Source organism: Herpailurus yagouaroundi, unplaced genomic scaffold (assembly GCF_014898765.1).
Source record: "Herpailurus yagouaroundi ecotype Mexico unplaced genomic scaffold, PumYag 251, whole genome shotgun sequence".
Classification (NCBI taxonomy): domain Eukaryota; kingdom Metazoa; phylum Chordata; class Mammalia; order Carnivora; family Felidae; genus Herpailurus; species Herpailurus yagouaroundi.
The window spans coordinates 1,314,982-1,338,649 of record NW_024412468.1 but is presented as its reverse complement, the minus strand read 5'-3'; the positions used below and the strand labels follow the sequence as shown (position 1 = coordinate 1,338,649).

Below are 23,668 nucleotides of genomic sequence, written 5' to 3'. Positions count from 1 at the left end.
ACTAGAGAGACTCAAGATGATTGCCTGATTCTTTTCCGAAGACAGTGAAGCAAAAGAATTCGGTTAATAGGGTATTCGGTAAATATGACATGTAGGTTCTGGGGAGTTAGAAACATCTGCATGATTTGTGAGTATTTTTTTTTAACTTTTCCTTCACCTCTTTGCTTTTTCCTGTGAGCCCTTCATTCATAACTAATACATTAATGAATTCTGTCAGCAGTTCTGGGGTATCTGCTTTTCACCAGACACTATGCTCACCACTAGGAGCTCAGAGATGAACGAGGAGCCCCGGCGACGGAGGGGAGGCAGACAGGTCAGCAGTCCAGCAGGAAAAATCCGCAAGAGACGTGGGTGCAAGGCACCACTAAGAAACCAAAAACGAACTCTTCTGCAGGCTCGAGACTTCCCGAGACCTCTCAGACGCCGTTTTATAAGAGGACAAACTCTGGACGAGCAGACTCTTGCGTTTATTTCAGGAACAACAGCGCGGCCCGTTGTGCCAATCCTGTTTGGACATCTGGGAAAATAAACGTGATGTCTGTAAGGTTTCCCCGTAACCTTGAAATGTGTTTTCTGAGTTATGACACCAGAGAAAATGTAGAAAAAACCCTTGATCCAGAAGGAATTGAGACCTGTGCTTCACGTGACACCCCCCCCCCACCTCCCCTGCCCACCCACCCGCTTCCCCAGTCCCAGCCCCTTCAGCTATGCTGACGTCAGTGAGGACCAGCGTTCCCCCTGATTTCGGTCAAGACGAGGTCCAAATTGTCTCCTCTGAAGGAATGAGGTGTCTTTCGACAGAATTGAGTCCGAACGCCAGTGTTCACGCTCGATGCCCAGCCCCTGCCCGGTGGCCATCGGTCACCTGGGCGCCTCCATCCAGGGTCTTACCACACCTCTGATGCACGTTCGATGAGCTACCCCTGGTGTTTATTCAGAAACAGACAAAAGGTAAAGCCAGTAAGGCACCGAGAGCAGCACTTGCCCTTACTGAATGTCCTGGACACGGACAGCGCGTGGGTCATTTCACAGGTTCGCACTGGCCGGCCGTCTGTCGCGTGGCCAGCGGATAGGCAAGCAGACAAAGGAAAAGCAAAGTGTGGTGACGGATAAAATGTGCCCTCAGCCGACGTTTAGCAACTGTGAATTTCGCCCTCTAGGGTTTGCACTTCTCTGGCTGTTTTATTTTCCTAAGGGCAAGGGAGGTGGGCGGGTCGGGGAGAGGGGGCCGGAGGATTGTAAGACGTTCAACCAGGTCTCCCCCTGGGGATGTCTCCTGTCTTCCAGACGAGCACCTGTTACACAGCCCGCGTGAGCAGCACTCCGCAGGTCACAGAAGAGGAGTGAGAGGAAGGCAGGGGAGGGGAAGGGAGAGAAAAAAACAGGTGAGCACCCTGGGGAGACCATTCAGGGTGGCTTTTGTTTTTGAAGTTCAAACTATCTACGAATTTGAACGGAAGGTGGAGGGAAAGGGATTGGAAGAGAGTAAGAAATGTGTAGGAGATACTGACGGAGAATTCCAGTCCTGCGCAAAGTAAATCATTGGATGCTGCCACTGTTTTCACAGAGCCCCTGTTCCAGGAAGGCCACCTGCCAATAAACCGGGCACAGACCCGCACAGACCAGAAGAGAAGCATACACTCCCTTCTTCGCGATCTTTGTTCTCTCCTCCCCTTGAGCTTTCTCGCCTCAAAAACGAAGGAACCCAAGGAGATACCAACAGCACGTATTTCAAATCAAAGACTCAAAAACTGAACTCTCCCTTCCAGCTTTATTCTAGATCTTGCTTCTTCCGTTTTGCCAGAAACTAATAAGACTCTAGCTACGGATGCACAGCTTTTCATTTACTCACATCTCGTTACATTTGATTTTAAGTACGTTTTTCTTAAAATGAGACCGCATCTAGAAGTCCTACTCAATTCTGACTTTTTCCCGAGTCAGCCTATTTCTCCTCTCAAACACCGCAAACAGAAATTGTCTAGTAAATTCCAGTCACTTTTTCTTTCCAGAATAAAAAAAAAAAAAAAAAAAAAAAGCCCTAGTTTTCATCTTACGAAGACAGGAAGCATTTCCTGGAGCTTAATCACTGTTTTGATTTGCAAAATTGGAAAGGTTGAGAGAAATTAGTAAAGTAGGTTGTATCATCCTGCTTTGGATTTGGAATTTTTGGACAGGGTCCTGCTGCCATTCGGATGAAAGCAGTCATGAGTCAAGCTGTGGGTGACCTAAACCAACACTGTCGCCCTATAAAAGTCAGGGCTCCATTCGGCGGACCCAGGAGAAGGTAGGCAGAGAGGAAAGCACTAAGACGACAAAGAGCCAAGGAGAGCCAGTGGAAATGCAGAATCTTCCGGCTCTACTGCTGCTCTGTGTGGCCGTGTGCTCAGCCTATCCAGTGGACAGAGCCGCAGAGGACAAGGACAGCAACATGGACCTCCTTCAGGTAATTGATGGACGCATCTCCCACAGGCATTGGCAGGGCCGAGTGGGAACACCACCCCTGCTTTCCATTCATAAACACACGGGATGCTTCGGGCTCACTGTGGAGGAGAAGTTCAGGGACAGGAGGTTAGGAAGTGTGGGATGTGGAGGGGTCTCCCCAGCCTACTGTGTCTCCTTTCATGCAGGAGCAAACAGAGGCCAGAAACCTTAGGTGTTTGCCTAAGATCCTGACCCCCTGGGAGCAGCAGCACTGGGGCTCGAGGGGCAGGAGTACAAGAGGAGGGTGTAATTAAATGCATCTTGCCATGGAACTTCTTTAGGTATTTTAATCCAGGGGAAGTTAAGCTAGGTATTTACATGGCTAGTGTCGTGTTCGGACCCAGAGATCTGTCCAACTTTCTCTCTTAAGTCAGGTCCCCGGGGGAAGCACAAAGTAGAAAGTTGAAGGGCTTGAATAAGTGTAACTGAAACACAAATATGCCCAAAGAAGCCTTTTTGCTTTGTGTTTCTGCCTTAAGTTCATTAGATATTGGTCTCAGCTTCCACGCCATTGTCATTGCTTGGGGAGTAGACTAAGCTCCAGACGTTAGTTGGTAACAGAGACAAAACAGACGCAAGGAGGAATCTGTAATTGAAGAGTGGAATGGAATATGACACTTATTCTGATTTTAGCCACTGGAGGAATACCGGAACTAGATGAGGGCTGCAGCTGCAATTTAGCACGAAAGGCTAAAAATCATGACTATACTTACTACCCCACTAGCAATACCTGGAGAACTACTACGACCTCGCCAAGGATGTGAAACAGTTCGTCAGAAGAAGGCACAGCGGACCTGTCGTTAAGAAAATCCGAGAAATGCAGAAGTTCCTCGGGCTGGAGGTGACGGGGAAGCTGGACGCTGACACTCTGGTGATGATACGCAGGCCCCGGTGCGGCGTTCCCGACGTGGGCCAGTTCACCACCTTCCCTGGCCTGCCGAAGTGGAGGAAAACGCACCTCACCTACAGGTAACGGGTCCAAAGAGGTGTTCACATCGCACTGCGATTTTACCAAGTACCATCGCAGGAGAAAATGATCTCTTCAATTTTTTTCTTAAAGGATTGTGAATTATACACTGGATTTGCCGAGAGAGGCTATTGACTCTGCCTTTGAGAAGGCTCTGAAAGCCTGGGAGGAGGTGACACCACTTACTTTCTCCAAGATTTACGAAGGAGAGGCTGACATAATGATCTTTTTTGCAGTTAGAGGTAAAAACCAAAAACAATATGAAATGCATCCATTTATTTAGTGCTGTTGTGGGGGGTGGGGGTAGGAAGACTCCAAAGGTATTTTAATTACCTGTCTTTCAAATAAAAACACTTTCTCCGTCAGATCATGGAGACTTTATCCCTTTTGATGGACCTGGAAATATTTTGGGTCATGCCTACGCGCCGGGGCCCGGCATTAATGGAGACGCTCACTTTGACGATGATGAGCAGTGGACAAAGGATACATCAGGTGAGTCGCACATCTCTCAGAATGATTTGGGTGGGTTATTTTTGTTGTTTTTTTTAGATTTAGAAAATTCTGAGAGGCTACAAATCTTCGAGAAGTGGTGTGTTCTAGATTTCCCAAATGGCTCAAGAAATAGAATGTATTTTTGTTTTGATCATTATTGAAAACACTTTCAGATGTCTAAAAAGTTTATTCTCTGTCTTGGTGAGCACGCTATGGAGGCGTCGTTGAAGTACTTCTTTGAGGACGATGGTTCTAGTATGACCTTAGGACCATCCTTAAGAGTATTTTCTCATTGCGTTGAATTGCAGATATCCAAGGGACCACGTATTGCCTTGCCTCTGTGCTAACATGGGCCCTTGACAGTGCTTATATCCAAATTGGGGGAAATGTCTTCTATACTCTTCAAAATGGAGAGGGGAGTTAAATTCCAGAAACTGAGGTCCCCGTTTAGGCTTTTCTGGTAAATCAGCCTTTTACTCTCTCCAGGTTAAGAGGAGTTTTTAGGGACTTGTTCTAAAGGGAGACACTAGCCCCCAAATACAATGCCCAATTTTTTTAGGTAGGACGGTATTTCTCAGTTCATAGCTGTATACTTTGAGGACTGACTTCCAACGTTTTCAAACAACTGGCTAAAACAAATAATCCTAGCCTCTGAAATTTTCCGGGATTTATAATCATAATGCAAACAGAATATCTATAGGGAGTACAAATGTGAGGTTAGTGCCGGATAAATTTCTTTGGTTTGATCGAATTAACAACTTCTTCCTGCAAAGTCACAAATGAGGACTTTAGTAGGATCACAAGTTACACAGATAATGCTCGCAAAAGTAAACTTCGCGTGTCAAACGTAATTACCCAACGATTTCTAATGTCAGCATCCTGGGTTTTTGTTTTTTTTTTAATAATACGTGGAAAAAGAAAATATGAATGCAGCTAGTGTTCGCGTGGTCAAAGTCTCTTTTGTGACAAATGCTGGGCATGATTAGGCATGCTATGTTTTAGACCAATCTTAACAAGCCCTATGACAATTATCATTACTAATATTTCCAGACCCAATGTGTACTTAATAATGATCCTGGGGTTGAAAAATTATGCAGGCAACAGTCTGCATACAAAAGTATGATTGTTTAGGGTTTCAGATTTGAGTTGAATAAATTGTGATTCCTTTAACTGAGACTATATCTGGCAAACATTAATACGTTGAGACAGTGTTTAGCTTTTCATTGACAAATGAAGAGAAATATTTATGAATGTGCTAAACAAGTGGGTCGGTTCCCTTCCGGAGTACGAGAAAGAGGACCTTGTTTTCATGAAGTAAATAGGCTTCTGAGGTGGGAGAGGGCAGTAGGTGGACACACTGGATGTTTTGTCTCGAAGACTGATTTCGAGAATGAGAAGCGTTAAAAAACGCTAGGCTTTCCGTTAAGTGTGTTATCAATCGATCAGTCAACCAAAAAACAAGGCAAAGAAGGCCCTCTGTGCTTCCAGTAAGTAAGCCAATAAAATACAGCTGACTTGTGTGATGTACATGTGCTTAAGGGATTAGGAACTATTATTTATGATTTCTTAAATAGGGACCAACTTATTCCTCGTTGCTGCTCATGAACTCGGCCATTCCCTGGGTCTCTATCACTCGGCCGACCCCACAGCTTTGATGTATCCCGTCTACAACCCACGCACAGACCTGACCCGCTTCCGCCTTGCCCAAGATGATGTGAACGGCATCCAGTCCCTGTATGGTGAGTGATGCTGGAAAAAGGAGGCATTGGAGCTTTGCAGCCATGGTCTTCGGGAAAGCTTTAAAATGCTGCACAAAGCACTTGCAATTCGTCTCAATGCACTCAGAGAGTGTTTGGGAAGCATAGAAATCGACAGAAGCATCCCATTTCGCCTCATGTTCCATCCCCACATCTGTTTCCTTTAGGACCTCCCCCTACGTCATCCCCTGATGGCCCCGCGGGGCCCACGGAATCTGTGCCTCCAGAACCTGGGACACCAGCCACGTGCGATCCTGCTTTGTCCTTCGATGCCGTCAGCTCTCTGAGGGGAGAAATCCTGTTCTTTAAAGACAGGTCAGACCAGAAGATTCTATTTCCCTATCTATTCTTTTGACGTACATTCTTGTCCTCTCCTTGTTGTTCCTATAAGTCATGCTTGCTTTTCAAAAGTCCAGCTTCAGAATCGCAACTTTATCTTCACCTCCTTTAAAAATGGAGTCAGGAGAGTGTTACATTGAATCAATAATTTCCTGTCTGCCGGATACACATGCACTTAAGAGAACATTCAAGCTGCACAAACAGGCAGAAAGTAGAAAGCAGGTCTCCCTCACCACACTAATCTGGGTTCCCTAGGGTATCCCCGTACTCAAGGACCCCTGTACATCCTTCCGGAAGGTTTCCATGCATACACCAAAAAATACTTGCAGACACAGATACGCACATGCACACACCAGTCTGTCTTTTCAGAAATGTAGACCACGGGGCGCCTGGATGGCTCAGTTGGTTAAGTGTCTGGCTTTGGTTCAGGTCGTGATCTTACGGTTCGTGGGTTCGAGCCCCAAGTCAGGCTTTGTGCTGACAGCTCAGAGCCTGGAGCCTGCTTCGGAGTCTGTGTCTCTCTCTCTCTCTCTCTCAAAAATACATAAACATTAAAAATAAAAGAAAAAAGAAAATGTAAGCCATGTTGTCGCACACACAGCAGTGTGCGTGAATTGTAGGTATTTAGAGGTTACACTTGGCTAATTAATTTCGCCGCAGGATCACTTTTCTTTGCCAGGAGGTCTGGTGCAGGCTTCCCGGGAGAAAGAAAACATATTTTCCCATTGGAAGTGCACCTAATTTCTGCCTGTCATCCAGCCAGCGGATGAGAGAATGCGGCAAGATGGGTGAGGCGGGTCAATGAGAAAAATGTGCTACAGGCGAAGGTCTGGGTTTCAGTTTTCATTTCTTTTTATTCATATTGCAGACATTTTTGGCGCAAATCCCTCAGGACGCCTGAACCTGGGTTTTATTTGATCTCCTCGTTTTGGCCATCTCTACCTTCGGGCTTGGATGCCGCATACGAAGAGACTAGCAAGGATGTCGTTTTCACTTTCAAAGGTAATTCTTCTACGACAATTTCTCTAACTTGTTGAAATAAACCCTTTCACAGGAAAATTGAATAGGACTTTGATTTTCTCTACTATCACAAATTGTGTCTACATTGTTGCTCTCAGGCAACGAAGAACTAACTGGAACGGATGTTATTTTCTCTATGTTTTACAAATGATAGAAATGAACATAGCAACATACATGGCTCAGAGTTGTAAATTCCCTTCTTTGATTTGTGTTCATTCGTTCAATCCACACATTTGTTGTTCAATGCCCACTTTGAGCCGGGGATTACATTTTTACTACGAAAACCAAAGGCGCTAACAAGTATTTCTAAAACTCAAAGGCTTAACTTTTACAAATTCAATGCGTTTGTAAGTAATTAGGTACATAATGTAGAAATAATGAAGTAATTCCGTGAGTTATTTTTCTTAACAGGAAACCAGTTCTGGGCCATCAGAGGAACCGAGGTACAAGCAGGTTATCCGAAAGGCATCCACACCCTGGGTTTTCCTCCGAGCGTAACGAAAATAGATGCTGCTCTTTTTGATAAGGAAAAGGAGAAAACGTACTTCTTTGTAGAGGACAAGTACTGGCGGTAAGACGCGGCTGGAATGACTCTGTATGGAGCCTGATTAGGGACGTTAGGTTCTTTCCCTGAGGGACCCCCACCTCACTCTCAGCCCTGCTGCCGTCTCACCGAGGAGGACGGATACACGCCTACTTTCCAACGCAGCAGCGCCTGGTAATCGGCATTTCTTAAGCGCTCCTGCCTTGCGCCCTTGTGTCACAGGCTGGACCTTCCCTCTGCTGTTGCCCCACCCGCCTGGACGGCCTCTTCTCTCCTTCGCCCCTCCCCCCCGCCCACCCTCCCTAAAGGGCTGGCTCGCCCCCCCGCACCCCCCCCCCCCCCATGGACCTTTCCTGCCGGACTCCAAACCCAGATGGGTTTGAAAGAAGCCTCAAGAACCCAGGCCACAGTTTAGCATTCCTTTCCCGTGGACTCAGTGCCTCCCTGGGTGTTTGTCTCATCTTCCCAAATTTACCCTATGATTGTGAAGGGCTTCCCTTAAGCTCCGCCCCTCATTAGTGCTGCCTGTTTAAGTTTTATGGATAGAACCCAGGACTCACACAGAGGCTGATTCCTGGGCCGACCGCCCACACAACTGGGCAGACCAACCAAGGTCCAGCCACTGAGTCCAAAGCACATTCACGGTGATTTCCTTCTCGCCACTCTGCCTTTTCCTAACAGGCTGCCGTAGGAAATCCAGATGTGCAGCGTGGGGAGGACGTATAGGAGTCAAGCATGCTAGAGAACTTGAGATGTGTATTTGAGATAAATGAGCCAATTCGCTTTATGTACCTGTTCGTACATACCTTCGTGTCTTTGTGGTTGAAAGACGATTAAGGTTCTTTCTGTCCAGGCTTAAGAAATACGGTAACAAACATCTTCCAGATCGGGCTGTTGACTCTGGTCCTGGTGGAGACACAGCTCTAAGAACTAAGTGTGCAGTTCCATTCAAGTCACATATTTCTGTAGTGCTAAACACGTTTGACATTTATTTGCAGTACTTAGAAAGTTTACTAGAATTCCACATGAAACCAAACATGACTTAAGAATGTGGGTAACGTGGCCTCCGTGCAATGCTGAGCTGTGTTTCTTTGACTGGATGCAGATTTGATGAGAAGATACAGTCCATGGAGCCAGACTTTCCCAAGAAAATAGCAGACGACTTTCCAGGGGTTGACTCGAAGGTTGATGCTGCTTTTGAAGCATTTGGTAAGAGGGTACTTGCTCCGTTGGCAACGGGCCACTCGGTGTCAGAGGGAAGGGGGCAGCTGGATTGATTTGTGATGACGGGTTTCCTTTAACCCGTTTCCACCTCCCTCCCCTAGATTTCAATGAGCAGTTCTGTACCACTTCTATGACGACTTTATATAGTACGTTGATTTGAATCGGAACAATAATCAACACAAATCCCTATATTTTGTCCGTGTGGATAAAACCAAAGTGCTTGAGGGTCACTTCCTCACCTCCAGAGCTGTTGTCTTTCAGATTCCCATGTCGTTCTAAAACCCCTCGGGGGTGTGGCCAAGTTTCTTAACTGGCTGGCTTTCTCCTCCCCTCCATCCTGTTGGGAGATTTTCCTGAGTAGTCATCAGCCATTGCCCACAGGGCTCACTCGCAAATACAGTAAAACCTTGGATTGTGAGTAACTTGTTCTGCGCGTATTCCGCAAGACAAGCGAACATTTCTAATACGTTTTAACCTGATACACGAGTGATGTCTTGCAATACGAGTAGTACATGATGCCGAATGTCTTATGATCGCAACTGAGCCAATGGTCCTTGCAGTTCGGTTTGATGTACGACTGCTTTGGATGACAAGCATGATTCTGGAACAAATTATGCTCACAAACCAAGGCATTACTGTCGTTGCTTTGGCGTGTGCACAAAGTTTTTTAAAAAGGTACATTTTTTTCCCCTAATCAAAGAGAGATGGCTGGTGGCTGGTGATCCTTCTCCAAAGGTAACCCAAGCAACCATGATGGAAGAGCCGTAAAGGGTCCTGTGGTGTTTGGAAAGAGTTTCTGTGCTTCTCTGGGGCCACACGTGACCCTCAGGCTATGAAGCGAGGAAAGGGGAGGAGGGCTGTCAGGAAAAACGAAAAGAGATCACAGTCTCCACAGAAGCAGAGACTTTTGTCTGATCACAGCAGAATAACCTGATGACCTGAACCTGGCTTTAGTGCCAGAATGCGCTGGAATGGAGTGCCGTCTCCAACCCGCCCAGGGGTGACCTCGGGCAAGCGGACTGTGAGCCTTCACCTGCTCATCTATAGAATGGACTTATATACACTTCCCTCATAGGATTGTTGCAGAAATCAGTGAAAAAACAAGCATCCAAAATGCTTATCATCGTCCCTGACGCATATTGAAACTCCATAAACGCTCCATAATTTTCATCATCTACTGTTCTGAGTTCTGCATGTTGCCAACTTCTGTTTTTGAACAGATATCCCCTTATCGCCCTTGTCCGCATTTCCAGGGTTTTACTATTTCTTCAGTGGATCTTCGCAGTCGGAGTTTGACCCCAACGCAAAGAAAGTGACACACGTGTCGAAGACCAACAGCTGGTTGAACTGTTGACGTGTCTAGAAGCACCACGTGGGCATTTGAAGGGAAGCCGATGATTCTTCACCCGAGTCTCTGTCAACCGACACGGTTCGCTTCCTGCTGCACATGCACTGACAGAGCACGAGTATTAAGCTGCGTGTCTGGCCGGTCGGCCTCACCTATGACGGGCCCTTCGAGCAGGCTGCTCGGCGCGCACCCGGGTCACACGGAGCAGCTTCCCCAGGGGAAGGGAGAGCACTCGTGTGCGAGACGACTGACTGTATATAGACTGTTGGCTTGTTATTTAATAAAGACGATCAGCCAGTTGCTTTACTGTTTCGTTTGCTTCGAGAATGAGTCGTCCTCACAATCTTGGGTGGGGTAGGGGCGAAACAGAAGGCAGCCTGAGATCCTTGGCCAGCGGTGTCAGTACTAGGGTCTCCATGGCGGCAGCCTCACCACGAGCCCATCCCGAACAGTGTGCCCCTTGTCCTCCCCTGGTGTCCGACGAAGAGGTGTCCCTATGTCCACCCCCCAGACGTCGTATGTGTTCCTGCTATACCCCAGGAGAAGGATCTAGGGAAGTGATCTTGCAGGGAAGGCTCTAGAGAAGATTGTGAAGCGGGGTCCTACGGTTAGCACAAGTCACCTCGTTCGTGCACTTTATTTTTCAGGTGGAGAAAATCCAACACACCCGCTCTTCATCTTTTCTTTTGACGTATCTGTTCCCTCCGTGGAGCCCCTTTGCCTGACCTCGTGGTCTGCTCATGTCCACCCACACATGAAAGTATCCTCTTGTACCCATTTTGTGGCTGTCTGTGCGAGAAGTCCACGGGCAAATGCTTATCCTGAGGTAGATTTATTGCCCCTAAGTGGCACGTCTGGGCAACCACACAGTAAGAGCGTACTCACGCTTTAACTTGCTCATTGGGGAATAATTTGTCGATCATATTCCGTGTGCCAGGCACTGTGCTGGGTTGTAGGCATCGGGATCTCAGAAAATGGACACAGCCCTGCCCTCATCAAGATTATAATCCGGCAAGAAAAAATATAGGCAGATAGCCACAAACATGTACATGCAACCATCAATGTAATAAAAGTCCTGAAGGAAAACCATCGGTGTCTTTGACAGAATAATAGGGAGACCTACTCTGTTTTGGGCTGCTTTGAACGTTTGAGGGAATGGCACTGGGGAGGTTTGGAGGGAGGTGTGAAGCCGGGTGAGGGGACCGTGGCTGGGACTGAAGCGGTCACACTGCAGAGTCAGACAAGAATACGGAAGAGAGCAGGACTTCACGATGGGGCTGAGAAGGGAAGTAATTCCCAGATGGCCTCCTAGAGCCTAAGGACAAATGTCACAGATGGCGGCAGCTTTGCTGAGGTGGGGGACGACTTGGAGACGCACAGCTTTGTGAGGAAAAGGTAAGAATTGGGAAGAGTTGCTTAGGTTTTCCAAGTTTTGAAATGTCCGCGAGATATCCAGGTAGGCCATGACATAAGGAGTCTACGTTGGAAAGAGGAGGCACAGTGACTATGGGACGTGATGGGTGTGGACCACACCCACGGTGGTGACCATTTTGTAACATGGACATGTGTGGAGTCTTCACCTCACGCACCTAAAACGAGTATAATGTTGTATGTCGATTGTATCTCAAATTAAAAATAGATCTACCCTATGACCCAGCAATAGCACTGCTAGGAATTGACCCAAGGGATACAGGAGTGCTGATGAACAGGGTACTTGTAACCAGTTGTTTATAGCAGCACTTTAAGCAATGGCCAAATTATGGAAAGAGCCTAAATGTCCATCAACTGACGAATGGATAAAAAAGATGTGGTTTATATATACAATGGAATACTACTTGGCAATGCAAAAGAATGAAATCTACCCATTTGTAGCAACGTGGATGGAACTGGAGAGTGTGATGCTAAGTGAAATAAGTCATACAGAGAAAGATACCATATGTTTTCACTCTTATGTGGATCCTGAGAAACTTGACGGAAGGCCATGGGGGAGGGGAAGGGGGAAAAAAAAGTTACAGAGAGGGAAGGAGGCAAACCGTAAGAGACTCATAAAAGCTGAGAATAAACCGAGGGTTGATAGGGGGTGAGGGAGAGGGGAAAGTGGGTGATGGGCACTGAGGAGGGTACCTGTTGGGATGAGCACTGGGTGTCGTATGGAAACCAATGTGACAATAATTTCATGTTAAAAAAAAGGGGGAGGTATAAATATACGGATTGTCAGCATTTAGATCCTCCTTAAAACCATGAATACAAAAGAGACTACATGTGAGATTTTGCATTTTGCTAGGAATTGAGCATTTCTTTATCTCAAAATCACCTGAATTTATTCAGTTTTTTTCTTTTTTCTTTTCTCCCCCCCCCGTGGTGTTTTTTTTTTTTTTTTTTTGCAGGGTCCTATGTGGTCACAACACAATTCCAAAAGGTAGAACACTGCAGAGTTAACCTTTCTCACACCCATCACCGACAGCTAGTGCATTTTCTCTGAGACCACCACGGAGAGCTATTCTGACCCGGCCCCTGCCCTCATCGAGAGTATAGTCCAGCAAGAAAGAGCGCATGCAAATAACCACAGGCACGTACACGCAGCTTTCAGAGCTGTTTTGTAGAGACTCAAACATCAACACTGTCTCTTGAAACTAAAATGGTGGCGTGCAAATTCGCACTGCTGTTTGCTATGTTCACTTAACGCATCTTGGCAACCATTCCACACAAGTACGTGCTTCATCCTCTCGCTGGCCGCCGCCTATGACATAAACACGTAATTTGTGTATTCAGTCCCCTCTCGGTGACTAAATCAATACTTCAATAAATGCATACATCGAAGAAATGAAATTTAAAAATACAACGTCATCAAAAGTGAAGAAAATAAATATAGCTGACATAAATAGAAATATCCAATCAGGAAAATAATTTAATGATATATAAAATATACACTTGAAAAATATACTTGAATATAATTTGTTTGAAATCAAAAATAGAAAATGCATCAAATAAAATTATGTGGACGCGTAGATTATTTTCGGCTGGCGACGTATCAGTAGGTTATTTTCAATATTTTACTGTCCTTCCCGTACACGTACTTGTGCATCTGGTGAAAAAGTCAGCCTCCAAAGCCTGCGCAGAGAGGGAGGAGCAGGGGGCCTGGTGGGGAGGGGTCTCCACCCTGCAGGTGGCTGCACCCCATCTACTCCAGCAGTGCGGGTGCAGCAATGAAGCAGAATGCTGGCTGAAAGGGCACAAACATTGGCAGGTTGGGATGCCTTGGGTTATAGGTAGCAGTAACTGCCGACTGGCTTAAAAATAAGAGAGTTTATCAAAAAGACAAAAGAAAAGTGTTGGTGAGGGTGTGAAGAAAGGGAATCCGTTGTGCAGCGTTGGTGGGGGTGCAAACGGGTGCAGCCGCTGCGGAAAACAGTGTGGAGGCTCCTCAAGAAGTTCAAAATAGAACTACCTTACCATCTCTACTATGTTACCACACTACAGTCCAGCAAATCCACTTCCGGGTGTGTATCCCGAGGAATGAAATCAATATTTCAAAGAGATATCTGAATTCCCACCGTCCTTGCAGCATGAGTCACGATAGCCAGCACAGAAATAGCCTAGGTGTCCTCTGATGGACGATTGGATAAAGAAAATGTCATATGTATACACAACGGGATACTATTTTTTTTTAGTTTCTATTTTGTTTGAGAGAAAGAGAGAGAGCACGTGCACAAGTCGGGGAGAGGGGCAGAGGGAGAGGGAAAGAGGGCGGGCTCAGCATGGAGCCCGACGCGAGGCTCAATCTCACAACCCTGGGATCGTGACCTGAGCTGAAATCAGAGTCAAAGTGCAAAAATCAACGAACTGAGTTGCTGCTCAACTGACTGAGCCACCCAGGCACCCCCACAATGGAATATTATTAAGCCCTAAAAAAAAAAATAAAAGGAGATTCTGCCATTTACGACAACAGGGATGAAACTCAAGGACATTATGCTAAGTGAAATCCGGCGGACAGAAAAACACAAACACCGCATAATCTTACTTAGATGTGAAATCAGAAAAAAAAGTAATTGTCAACCTCATAAAAGTAGAGAGAAGAATGGTGATTGCCAGGGACCAAGGGGGTGGAGGAAATAGGGAGATTTTGGTGAGGGGATAGAAAATTTCGGTTATGTGAGACGAATAGGTTCCGGAGAGATGAGGTACCACGTGGTGACCACGGCTACTAACTCCGTATTGTAGACTTGAAATTTGCTGAAGGTAGATCCTCACTGTTCTCACCACACAAACCCACAATAAAAGGTGACTCTGTGAGGTGGTGGATGTGTTAATTAGCTTGACCGTAGTGATCCTTTCACGATGTGTACAAATATGCAAACACCGTGCTGTATATACACCTTAAATATACAGCATTTTTATTTGTCAGTCATACCTCACGACAACTCGGGAAAAATGTTAAGAAGTAAAACAATGAAAGTAAAAATAAAAGAGCTTGAGGACTCACATTACTTAAAAGCACAGCAGTCGTGGAGATGGTGGCTTCGCTGCAATTGTGGCCCCAGCTCCCTCCCCGCACTCTGGTCCCCCTGCTGGCCGGCGGGTGAGCCACACCTTCACCCTGGTGCTCCTCAGGGTGGGGGGTGACGCCTGTGATAGCTCCCCGGGCGTCAGAACTCCCGCCATTAAGCAAGCTGACCACAAACCACACTGCTGAGCCGCCCCTGGTTGGATCTTTTGTAATGGGGGGGTCATCCCGTAATGGTCACCGTGGTGAAGAAGAGCGATCTCACCCAGCCACGGTGCCGCAGCAGTGGGGTCGGGGGAGACACTGAGGCAGAAATCTGTGTCCATCCACCACAAAGAGGCTTGCACAGGTGAGAAAGTGGAAGCACTACGTACAGATAATGCTTCGAAGTTGGGCTGGGAGGGAGGGAAACAATATACATGTTCCTTGTCCTACCAGACCCGATTCACATCCTTCTGCGTGTCTTTGCTGGTTTGGGGAACTGGAACCAAGCAACTGTTCGTTTGCTGAATGCCTGGATTTTCCAGGCATTGCCCAGGGCTTGATGTGAAGCGTCCATTTAGTCTTTGTAAGGACCGTTGGGTCGGGGCCGTGTTTCCATCGTGCAGAAACGCAAGTTGAGAGCGGCTCAGGGGCTCTGCCACGGTCACAGAGCAAGGAGCAGAGTCAGGACCTGATTTCCTTTCTTCCTGGTCCAAAGATCATGTTCTTATTTTGTTTAGAGTAACCGACAATAACCCAGCCCAGATGGCCATATCTCATTGAGTTTAGACTCCGCTCTGAACTAGATGTTGTGCTCTATCATACCGCACGACCACAGAGAGGAAGCTGATTCTTCCTCAGTCCTACAATTTAAGACCCTCACGGCCCGAAGGCCAAGGTTCTTGCATCCACATCTGACATCTGGCCTTTCTAAATTCCCCTGTGCTATCCGACATTATAACGGACAATGGGGGACCTCACACCTGCTATTGCCCCCCTCTGTAATTTCCCCAAGCAATCTTGTTCCAGAAGGACTGGAGTGTGCTTGTGTGCCCACAAGCCATCCGCTCGTGTTTTTTAACACCAAGCGGAGGCCAAGCACCGGGGGGCAGACTTGTAGCCCATGTTAAGACAAGCCCAGCCCTAAAGGTGACGTGACGCTGAATCCCAGGATGATGTTCAAGAACCGGCTTGATTTCTCTTGCCTTGGAAATTCAGAGTACATTTGCATTACAGGAAGTGAGTCTAGTTTGGGGGATGGGGGAAGGAAAGCAGGACCTGGGAACCAGATTGGAACTTGGCGATAAACGCACAGAATGGTGGATTGAACACCAGTGAGAAAACAACAAATAAAGAAGGCACAGAATCTCAGCACCTGGTGTACAGATGGTTACTATCCCAGAAGCCCATTGTCAAGGCTAGAGCCACCTCGAGACTGGTCGTGAGCCCAGCCCCCCTGTGAAGAGACTCAGGCGAAAGAGCCCGCTGAATGTTCTCCGGTGCTGCAGGACTCATCTGTGAAAGCAAGAGAGCATTTAGCTTGCCAACCTGGGTTTTGGGTAGAATTAACTCAATTCTTTCCTTTATTATATTAGCAAGAGTTACTTAAATACTTACAAATACTCCGCTTGTTTGATTTTCATCTGCACAAGAAGATTTGGATTATTAGAAGGAACCAGCTATTTTAAAATCATAATTGTAATTTGAAGTGTTGATGAAAATATTTATGAGTGCAAATAGTATTAAACGTTTAAGGATACTTTACAATTTTAACCATATGAATCAATATCAAAGACCCAATGAAAGTGATCATAATTATTTTTATGCACATTTCCTAGATTGATAGAGTAACAAGATTAGAAAGTTAAATTTAAAGTCTTAAGAACCTGGGCGCCTGGGTGGCTCAGTCAGTTAAGGGGCCGACTTCGGCTCAGGTCACGACCTCGCGGTCCGTGAGTTCGAGCCCCGCGTCGGGCTCTGTGCTGACAGCTCAGAGCCTGGAGCCTGTTTCAGATTCTGTGTCTCCTTCTCTCTCTGACCCTCCCCCGTTCATGCTCTGTCTCTCCCTGTCTCAAAAATAAATAAAACGTTAAAAAAAATTTAAAAAAAAAGTCTTAAGAACCTTAAGATGCAAGTTTTTAATAAACTGAATAGTAATTATAAGACAAGTGAAACTGTAGCAATGGGCATGCAAAAAATGCTGCCCTCAGACATTAAGGAATCCAGCTGAAAGGCTGACATATATTACTTAATCCTATTTTAATGCAGTAAAGGACACAAATCCCTTACATATATTATCTCATTTAATTCTCATTTACGAGGTAGGTATTATTAAACCAACTTTACCCACAGAAGGATTGCTGTCACTCTCAGAGGTTAAGCCGCATCCCCAAGGTCGTGCACACGACAAATGGCATAGCCGGGGGTCGATTCCATCTTGTCTGACCCCAGGCTTATGTTCGATCCTCTCTGCCGCCTCTCTTCTCTGAGCGTTGACATGAACTGATTTACCAACGTGATTAACAGCAAGAAGGAGAGAGAGCAGCCGAGACTGACAGAGGTAATAGGGCCAGAGTTGGAAAAGAGAGACAAAGGGGCTGGCACTTTATCGCAGGTCGACTCAACAGGGGATGGTCGGACTGATCCACGAGTGGGTACATGATGCAGACATTGAAACGTTTCAAAAGTCGAGGGCTCACAACTCGAGAAGTTCCTGTAAGTTCTGATAAGTGGTGCTACTATTTTCTATTTAGATGAGGAATGTTAAGCCATGTAGTGGAGTATTTCGTGTGCATCTAAGTGAGTAGGAATATGGTCTGTTATTAATAAATAAAGCAACTGTTTCATAATTCAAGAGTGTCTGCTCATTTGTCAGTGGATTAATTCATTAAGAAATCACTGCAAAACCTGACCCACAGGAAGAGATGTGGTGACTCATAAATCCCCAGCGTGGAGGGACCCCACACTCCTGAAACCACAAGTACATTTCTGAAGCCAGGGAATATTTCACAGACCTGGCACAGGACCTCACATCAATACCCCTGAGTTCTGTGCCTGAAAACGACAAGTTAATTCTTGTATTTTTTTCTGTACGTTAACTGGTTTTGAATGTCTTTTCCCACAAAGCCCTAATTTGTCACCATTTGACTCTGCAGCAGATGAGTGTTTGTCTCAATGTTCTCAGCCCGCATCAGTCCTGTGATGAATCAGGCTCGGATTACACCCTTGTGCGGATGCACGTAAGACAGGAGCCACCATCACAAGACTGCAGCGTGCGGACCATCGGGTCAGCATTCTGCTCTGCTAGGCACAGACAGAAATGTTCGCTGCCCTTTTGGGACTCCCGGTGTGGGGACGGTCGGGCCGATGTGGGGACAAACATAAAGGGTAGACCCTGACGGGAGCTACTCATTTGTTTCTCTGTTCACACTGCGGGCGATAGCAGGGTGCAGGCATTCTGCAAAGACCTTGCGTCCGTCAGGGAACAAAACAGACGAAGACGTTTGGCTTAAGACCGACCCTCGGGGGGAAGGCGGACAAGAACCAGAATGATGGGCTGTAAACACACTGTATCAGACCTTAGGAGAAGTGCGCTCGGGGGTGGGGGGGAAAGAAAAACCACGAGGGAAGGGAATTGCAAACACAGAGCGCTGCAGGCCGTAGGACTGTAGGGCTGGCAACATAACGAGCGTGGCCAATGCGAGCTGTTCCCCCCGAAGTAGAAAGACGAGACCCGGCTTTCAGGACACAGGGAGTCACCGTAGGCCCCCAGCCGCTGTCCGTGACCTGTGCTGCCCTGCTCCCCCTCCCTGCCCCCAGCGCGCTGCTCGTGGAAGCTTCTGGGAGCTTTGGGGACGCAGGAAAGCAAACCCTCCAGCCGCGAATGCAAAAACGAGCCGTCTCTATGTGGCCAGGAGGTAGCCCAGCCACAGCAGAGACAGTACATCGGTGCTAAAACTCGCAGAGCTGTCCCAGAAGTGAAGACTGCCCTCACATGCGTTCTCAAGTGGCCTTTGCAGGTTGGAAACCAGGCCCCACTGGGTTCATGAGATGGAGACCGTCACCAGAGGGACTGCCCCTGCCGCCCCCGCTTTGTCGCGGGAACGTTAACCTCATGTTTCTGAGGCGAAAACCAGGGAGGGCTGCAGGGGCCAGGACCGCACGTGCTGGGCTGACCACAGCGTGTCGCACGGTGACCCCCTGGCTCCGCTGTTGGTGCCTGTGCCCGAGGAGGAAGCTCATTCACGCACGGTGCGTGTCCAGGCTCGTGTCCTACGTGCGTGTGCACGACCAGCCCACCTGTACATGCACGGCGAACCCCTCTCCGCATACGCCCCTAACCCTGAGCGACAGAGCACCACCCCCCGTGCCCCTGCTCGGAGAGTCACATCCGGGGACTCATTCCGCACCGTCTCCTTGTTTGCTGAGAATAAATGGTCCTTTGTGTGACAAGGGCAGCTGCTGTTTGAACCCGTGACTCACCCAGGAGAGAACCGAAGAAGGAGGATGGTTGGGTTACAGAACCACTTCCAGCCGGGACTGGAGGGGGGACTAGGAGACACGGTCAGAGGTAAGGCCAGGGCTGGAGCACCTCACGAGGGGGCGGGGTGGGGGGGGGTACCTGGCTCTAACTCTGAGTGAACCGGCAGGGCATGGGGGGGGGGGGTCAGAAGAGTATCCTCAGGCTGTGCTGGATGTGATTGGAGGGGCAGGGTCCCCCAAGGGCAGGGGACCAGAGCTCGGGGAGGGGGCTCCCGCCTGGGCAGCGTGGAAGTGAAGGCATGTATTTGGCTTTACCTGAACAGAGAGCCCACAGGATTAGTGACGGACAGGCTGTGAACCGTGAGAACAAGAGAAGGGTCAGGACGACTAAGCAGCTGGAGGAGAGGCCACCAAGTTGGCACCACCTGGGACGCCGTGGGGGCCGAGGGCAGAGCAGGCTGTGGGGGAGCGCCGCGGGCTCACTTTCCGGCATGTGTTACGCTTGCGACGTGTGTGTTCATCCAAGGACAGACCTGAAGCATCACAGTCGTCAATAAAATACAGCAGGTATATCGTAATCGACAATGACAGTCTGCCTCCTCCTGCTACTTGTGAGAGCCCGGGGTTACTGTCTGTACATAAGTGTGTCTGACCTGGAGAGGGGCAGTTTGGGGCCGGAGCCTGTAAACTCTGAAGGAGCATCCAACGATGAGCAGGTGATGGGGGTAAGAGTGTCTCAGCGGGTCTAGGAAAAAACTGGGCAAACGTGAGTGAAGAAGGGAACGGATTAAGGTGACAACAGACAGAATTACGTGAGGAAAGGAGGCTCGATCGGTATTGTAGGAAGTGGGTCAGGAACACAGAGGAGAGAGGTGTCTGCAGAGGACTTTGGTCCAGGGTCCCAGAGCTGAGCCCGGAGACCTGCGGGAGGGTGTGCGTTCCCCACGGACCGGGGGTCAAGAACTCTCTGGCCGGTCCACCCAGGAAGTGAAGCCAGACTTGGCCCTCAGGCCACAAAAGGGGTACGACCCTGACTTGACTTCTCTCTGTGTCGTTCGTTCAGTGATTTATTCGTTCCTCAAGCAGATATTTACTGAATGTCTAAGATGGCCAGGCCCTGGGCGAGGGAGGAATATGCATTCAGACAAGGTTCCTGCTTATCCTCCAGCAGAAGAGACAGAAAAGTGAACGGGCCGCTAGAATACCGAGTGGGCGGCAAACACGTCCCAGAGCAGGCACGCAGAGCTGGGGAGACACACAGCAACTGACCGTGCTTGGGGAGGTCAGGGAAGACTTTCAGAGGAGGTGCTTCTAAGCTGAAGCTCACAAGGTAAATACTTCCTGAGCAAAGAGGAAGAGGGTTCCCGTCCAGGTGCCAGGTACATACACCGTGTGCAAAGCTGTAAAGGGGATGCAGCTCGGCTTTCTATCCGCGTCAGCCCCTTAGTATGGCATCCAGGAACTTCAGAACTTCAGGCCTTCTGCCATCTCACCATGTCCCGCCCTCAGCGCTAACCCCAGACAAACCCAACCGCTTGGAGCTATCTATGTAAGCCGGTTCCCTCTGGCTCCTCCAGCCCTCCTGTCCCCACATTGGGCACAGGGTCTACAAGGTCATCTCGGGTTGAACCAGGATTAGGACCATGGTAGCTCAAAGTCCTACACAGGCTGATTCATAGGGGAGCATCATCCTTGGAGCAAAGCTGGTCTATGGAAAAAGGAAAAGCAGCAAACATTCAGGCTCAGGCTAAGAACGAGAGGGAGAGACAGAGACAGAGACAGAGAGGCTGAACCCTCCCGTTCCTCAGGAAGGCTGTCCCGAGATTGTATTCCATGAGAGTCCCCAAGCCTCTTATTGTAGATCGACTCGAATTAACCTCCCAACACAACGATTCTTGGCTTAGACATAAGTGGGAGTGGGCACAAACCACGGAGAACGTGTGGAATTGGTGGTGGGGACCCAGCAAGGCAGAGGAAAATGTCTGGTCAAGGTGAAGCCATCAGCCCTTGAGGGGAGAAGAAGCAGCTGGTTCCACTACTGAAACTCCAGCTGTGGGCTCTCTGAGGGCAAAGTTTTAGGGTCTTGGGATGGAAAGTAAAGGCGTCTGAAGTTGTTGGTTACTTCCTGTCATCTGAAGTCTACCAGGAAAGGCATATTTTACGATCCATGTTTCCTTACTGGAAATAAGGGGAAAACAGTAAAGAACTCTGTTACCAGAAGCCCTTCCAGCCTGTGATTCACATTCAAACTATGAAAATGTCTAAAGGGAGCAACCACAGCACTTTGATGGTCTGCCCTCCTGGGTGTCAGCAGGAGTGGGGTGTTCTCAGGATGATAACAGGACAGGGGACATGGAGAACTTGAGGGCTGGGAGGGATCTACCTGCTCAACTTATCCCTTCAAATCTCTTCTCATTATTGCATTTCACGAGATCCCTCAGGTTCTTTAAAATAAACTTCCTCTTAATTAAGTCAGTCATTCTTTCCAATGAAATGGTTCCCCATGAAAACAAAGATGTCATATTCCCAGCTGACTTGCTCCTGAAGATCCAGCTCAGGGATTGCCTTCTCCGGAACACATTCTTTGACCTGTCCACCTTGCCTTCTGGCTGTGTTCAGTCTTCCTCTTATGTGTACCCAGTAATCCACAATGTGCAGTAACTATCCTCACACATGTCCTACGTTGGACTGTCCTCAGTGCCCAGCACCATGCCTGCCTCTTAACAATTGCTTATTAAGCTTTTATTGAATGAATGAATGAATGAATGGAGTTTGGGAAGGAAGCAATGCTTGATCCTAGATGTTCTTCAGCCAATCGGAGTCTAGCAGGCCACTCATGGAGGATATGGGAACAGCATGTGCAGTGGTGTAAAAATGACATACCTTTATCCATTTTGGGCAGTCACAAAGAATTGGTTGGACTGTAGCGAAGAAAAGATTTTTTTTCCCTGAGTTATATCGTAAAGGGAAGAGTATTAAGAATTCAACTTGCTATTACATAGCTGAAAACATTGCATTTCAACTAATAAGGGTGACAACAGAGAAAACACTCCTCAAAACATATTAATTAATTCTGTCAGCGAATAATTCAGCAGTAAATTCATTTGAGAAGTCATCAGGCTATGAACAATACATTGAATTATTAACTTCAGCAAGCATCACCTCCTGCACACACAGTATATTTCCTAAGCCTTTCTGAAGTAGATTAAAACAGGGGCATAGAATCGGGTGATAGGTACTGGGCCTTCCAGACTCACCAGAGAGCTGCTTCAAGATCCACACCCATCATTCGCTCCATATTGGTCAGGAGAAAAAAAGCTGCTTTGGGGGAAATCCCGCCCTGGGATACGGTCCTGAAAAGTGTCAGGTCACAGAACAGCTGATTCGTAACATAACTGCATTTATTAATAAAAACTCCTTAGCATGATTAAGGGGAAACTGTTTCACTTTCCCGAGATATAACTAAAGGTGAGTATGTAATGACACATGGCTTCCTGGCCATGATTTATGCAGCTAACGAATTTGCTGCCTTGCCATTTACTATTCGAATCACATCTAGCCGGTGTCAGTGAAGGTGACGATGACATTACACCTTAGAGTATGGCCGCTTCTCGGGCGAGCTTCCAAAATTAGTAAAGGAGGTAACTCACTGCGTTAGTTTATGTGCAGGTAGCCAAAAATTATGTTGACGGTGACTTGCTGTACGTCGCTGCATAATAGCAATTTCTTCAAGAATCATAATTAATTTGTAGATAGTTTTTTTACTATCAATATTTGGCATATTGACATGTTCTCATCAGGACTCATCATTGCAACAGTTTTGCTTCCAAGAATTAAAACAAATAAAAACGTAGGGGCTCGATTTCCTCGTGTCCAATGTAAAATGGCCAACGTAGATGATTTTAGGTGTCTTCTCCCTCTCGGAGCAATGAATGCTCAATGGGCAGCTATTACACAGTAAGCATGATGTATATTTGCATTTGGGGATTCACGTATCCCTAAAACCGTCACGGAAAATCATAATGTTGTTGTTTGCATTTTATATGCGAGACAATGAGGTATCGGAAAGGTTAATACGCCTAAGGCCTAAAAAGCTACGAAACTGAGTTTTGAATTCAAATCTGCCTTACGTGGAGATTAGATTTCCTTCACATCACAATGCTGCCGCCGGGTCTGTGTTCTGTGTCTGTGTACATCTATTATAAGTCTACGTTTGCGATCAAGCCGCCTGGAATATCAGTCAGTGGGAGTAAATCGAGTTTGTAATGCACGCATACATTTTGGTTAATATTCTGAAGGCAAATCTATCTTCGTATTTCAAGAAAATACTAACTGCAGACCCAGAAAATGGGTTTCGGGTCTGTGAACCCTAGTTAACTTGTATCACTAGGTAGTACCTGATGGTGCAGATACTCTCAAAGGTCAGGAGGTAATGATAATTACCATATGCAGTCATTCCATTTACAAAGTACCTGCCTGTTCAATCACATCGTAAAAAGAAAAAAAAAAAAGGGCTAGGCATTCTAAT

General features: G+C 47.3%; 1 protein-coding gene across 1 annotated transcript; it reads left to right on the top strand.

Annotated features, from left to right (window-relative positions):
* The first annotated feature begins 2,188 nt into the window (after positions 1–2,188).
* On the top strand, positions 2,189–10,230 carry LOC121020779 (stromelysin-1-like). The gene is made up of 10 exons (XM_040460790.1): positions 2,189–2,443; positions 3,206–3,450; positions 3,542–3,690; positions 3,815–3,940; positions 5,515–5,679; positions 5,865–6,012; positions 6,905–7,038; positions 7,468–7,627; positions 8,706–8,809; positions 10,078–10,230. The coding sequence occupies exons 1-10, from the start codon at positions 2,339–2,341 to the stop codon at positions 10,176–10,178; spliced, it is 1,437 nt and encodes a 478-aa protein (XP_040316724.1). The 5' UTR covers positions 2,189–2,338; the 3' UTR covers positions 10,179–10,230.
* The last annotated feature ends 13,438 nt before the right edge of the window (positions 10,231–23,668 follow it).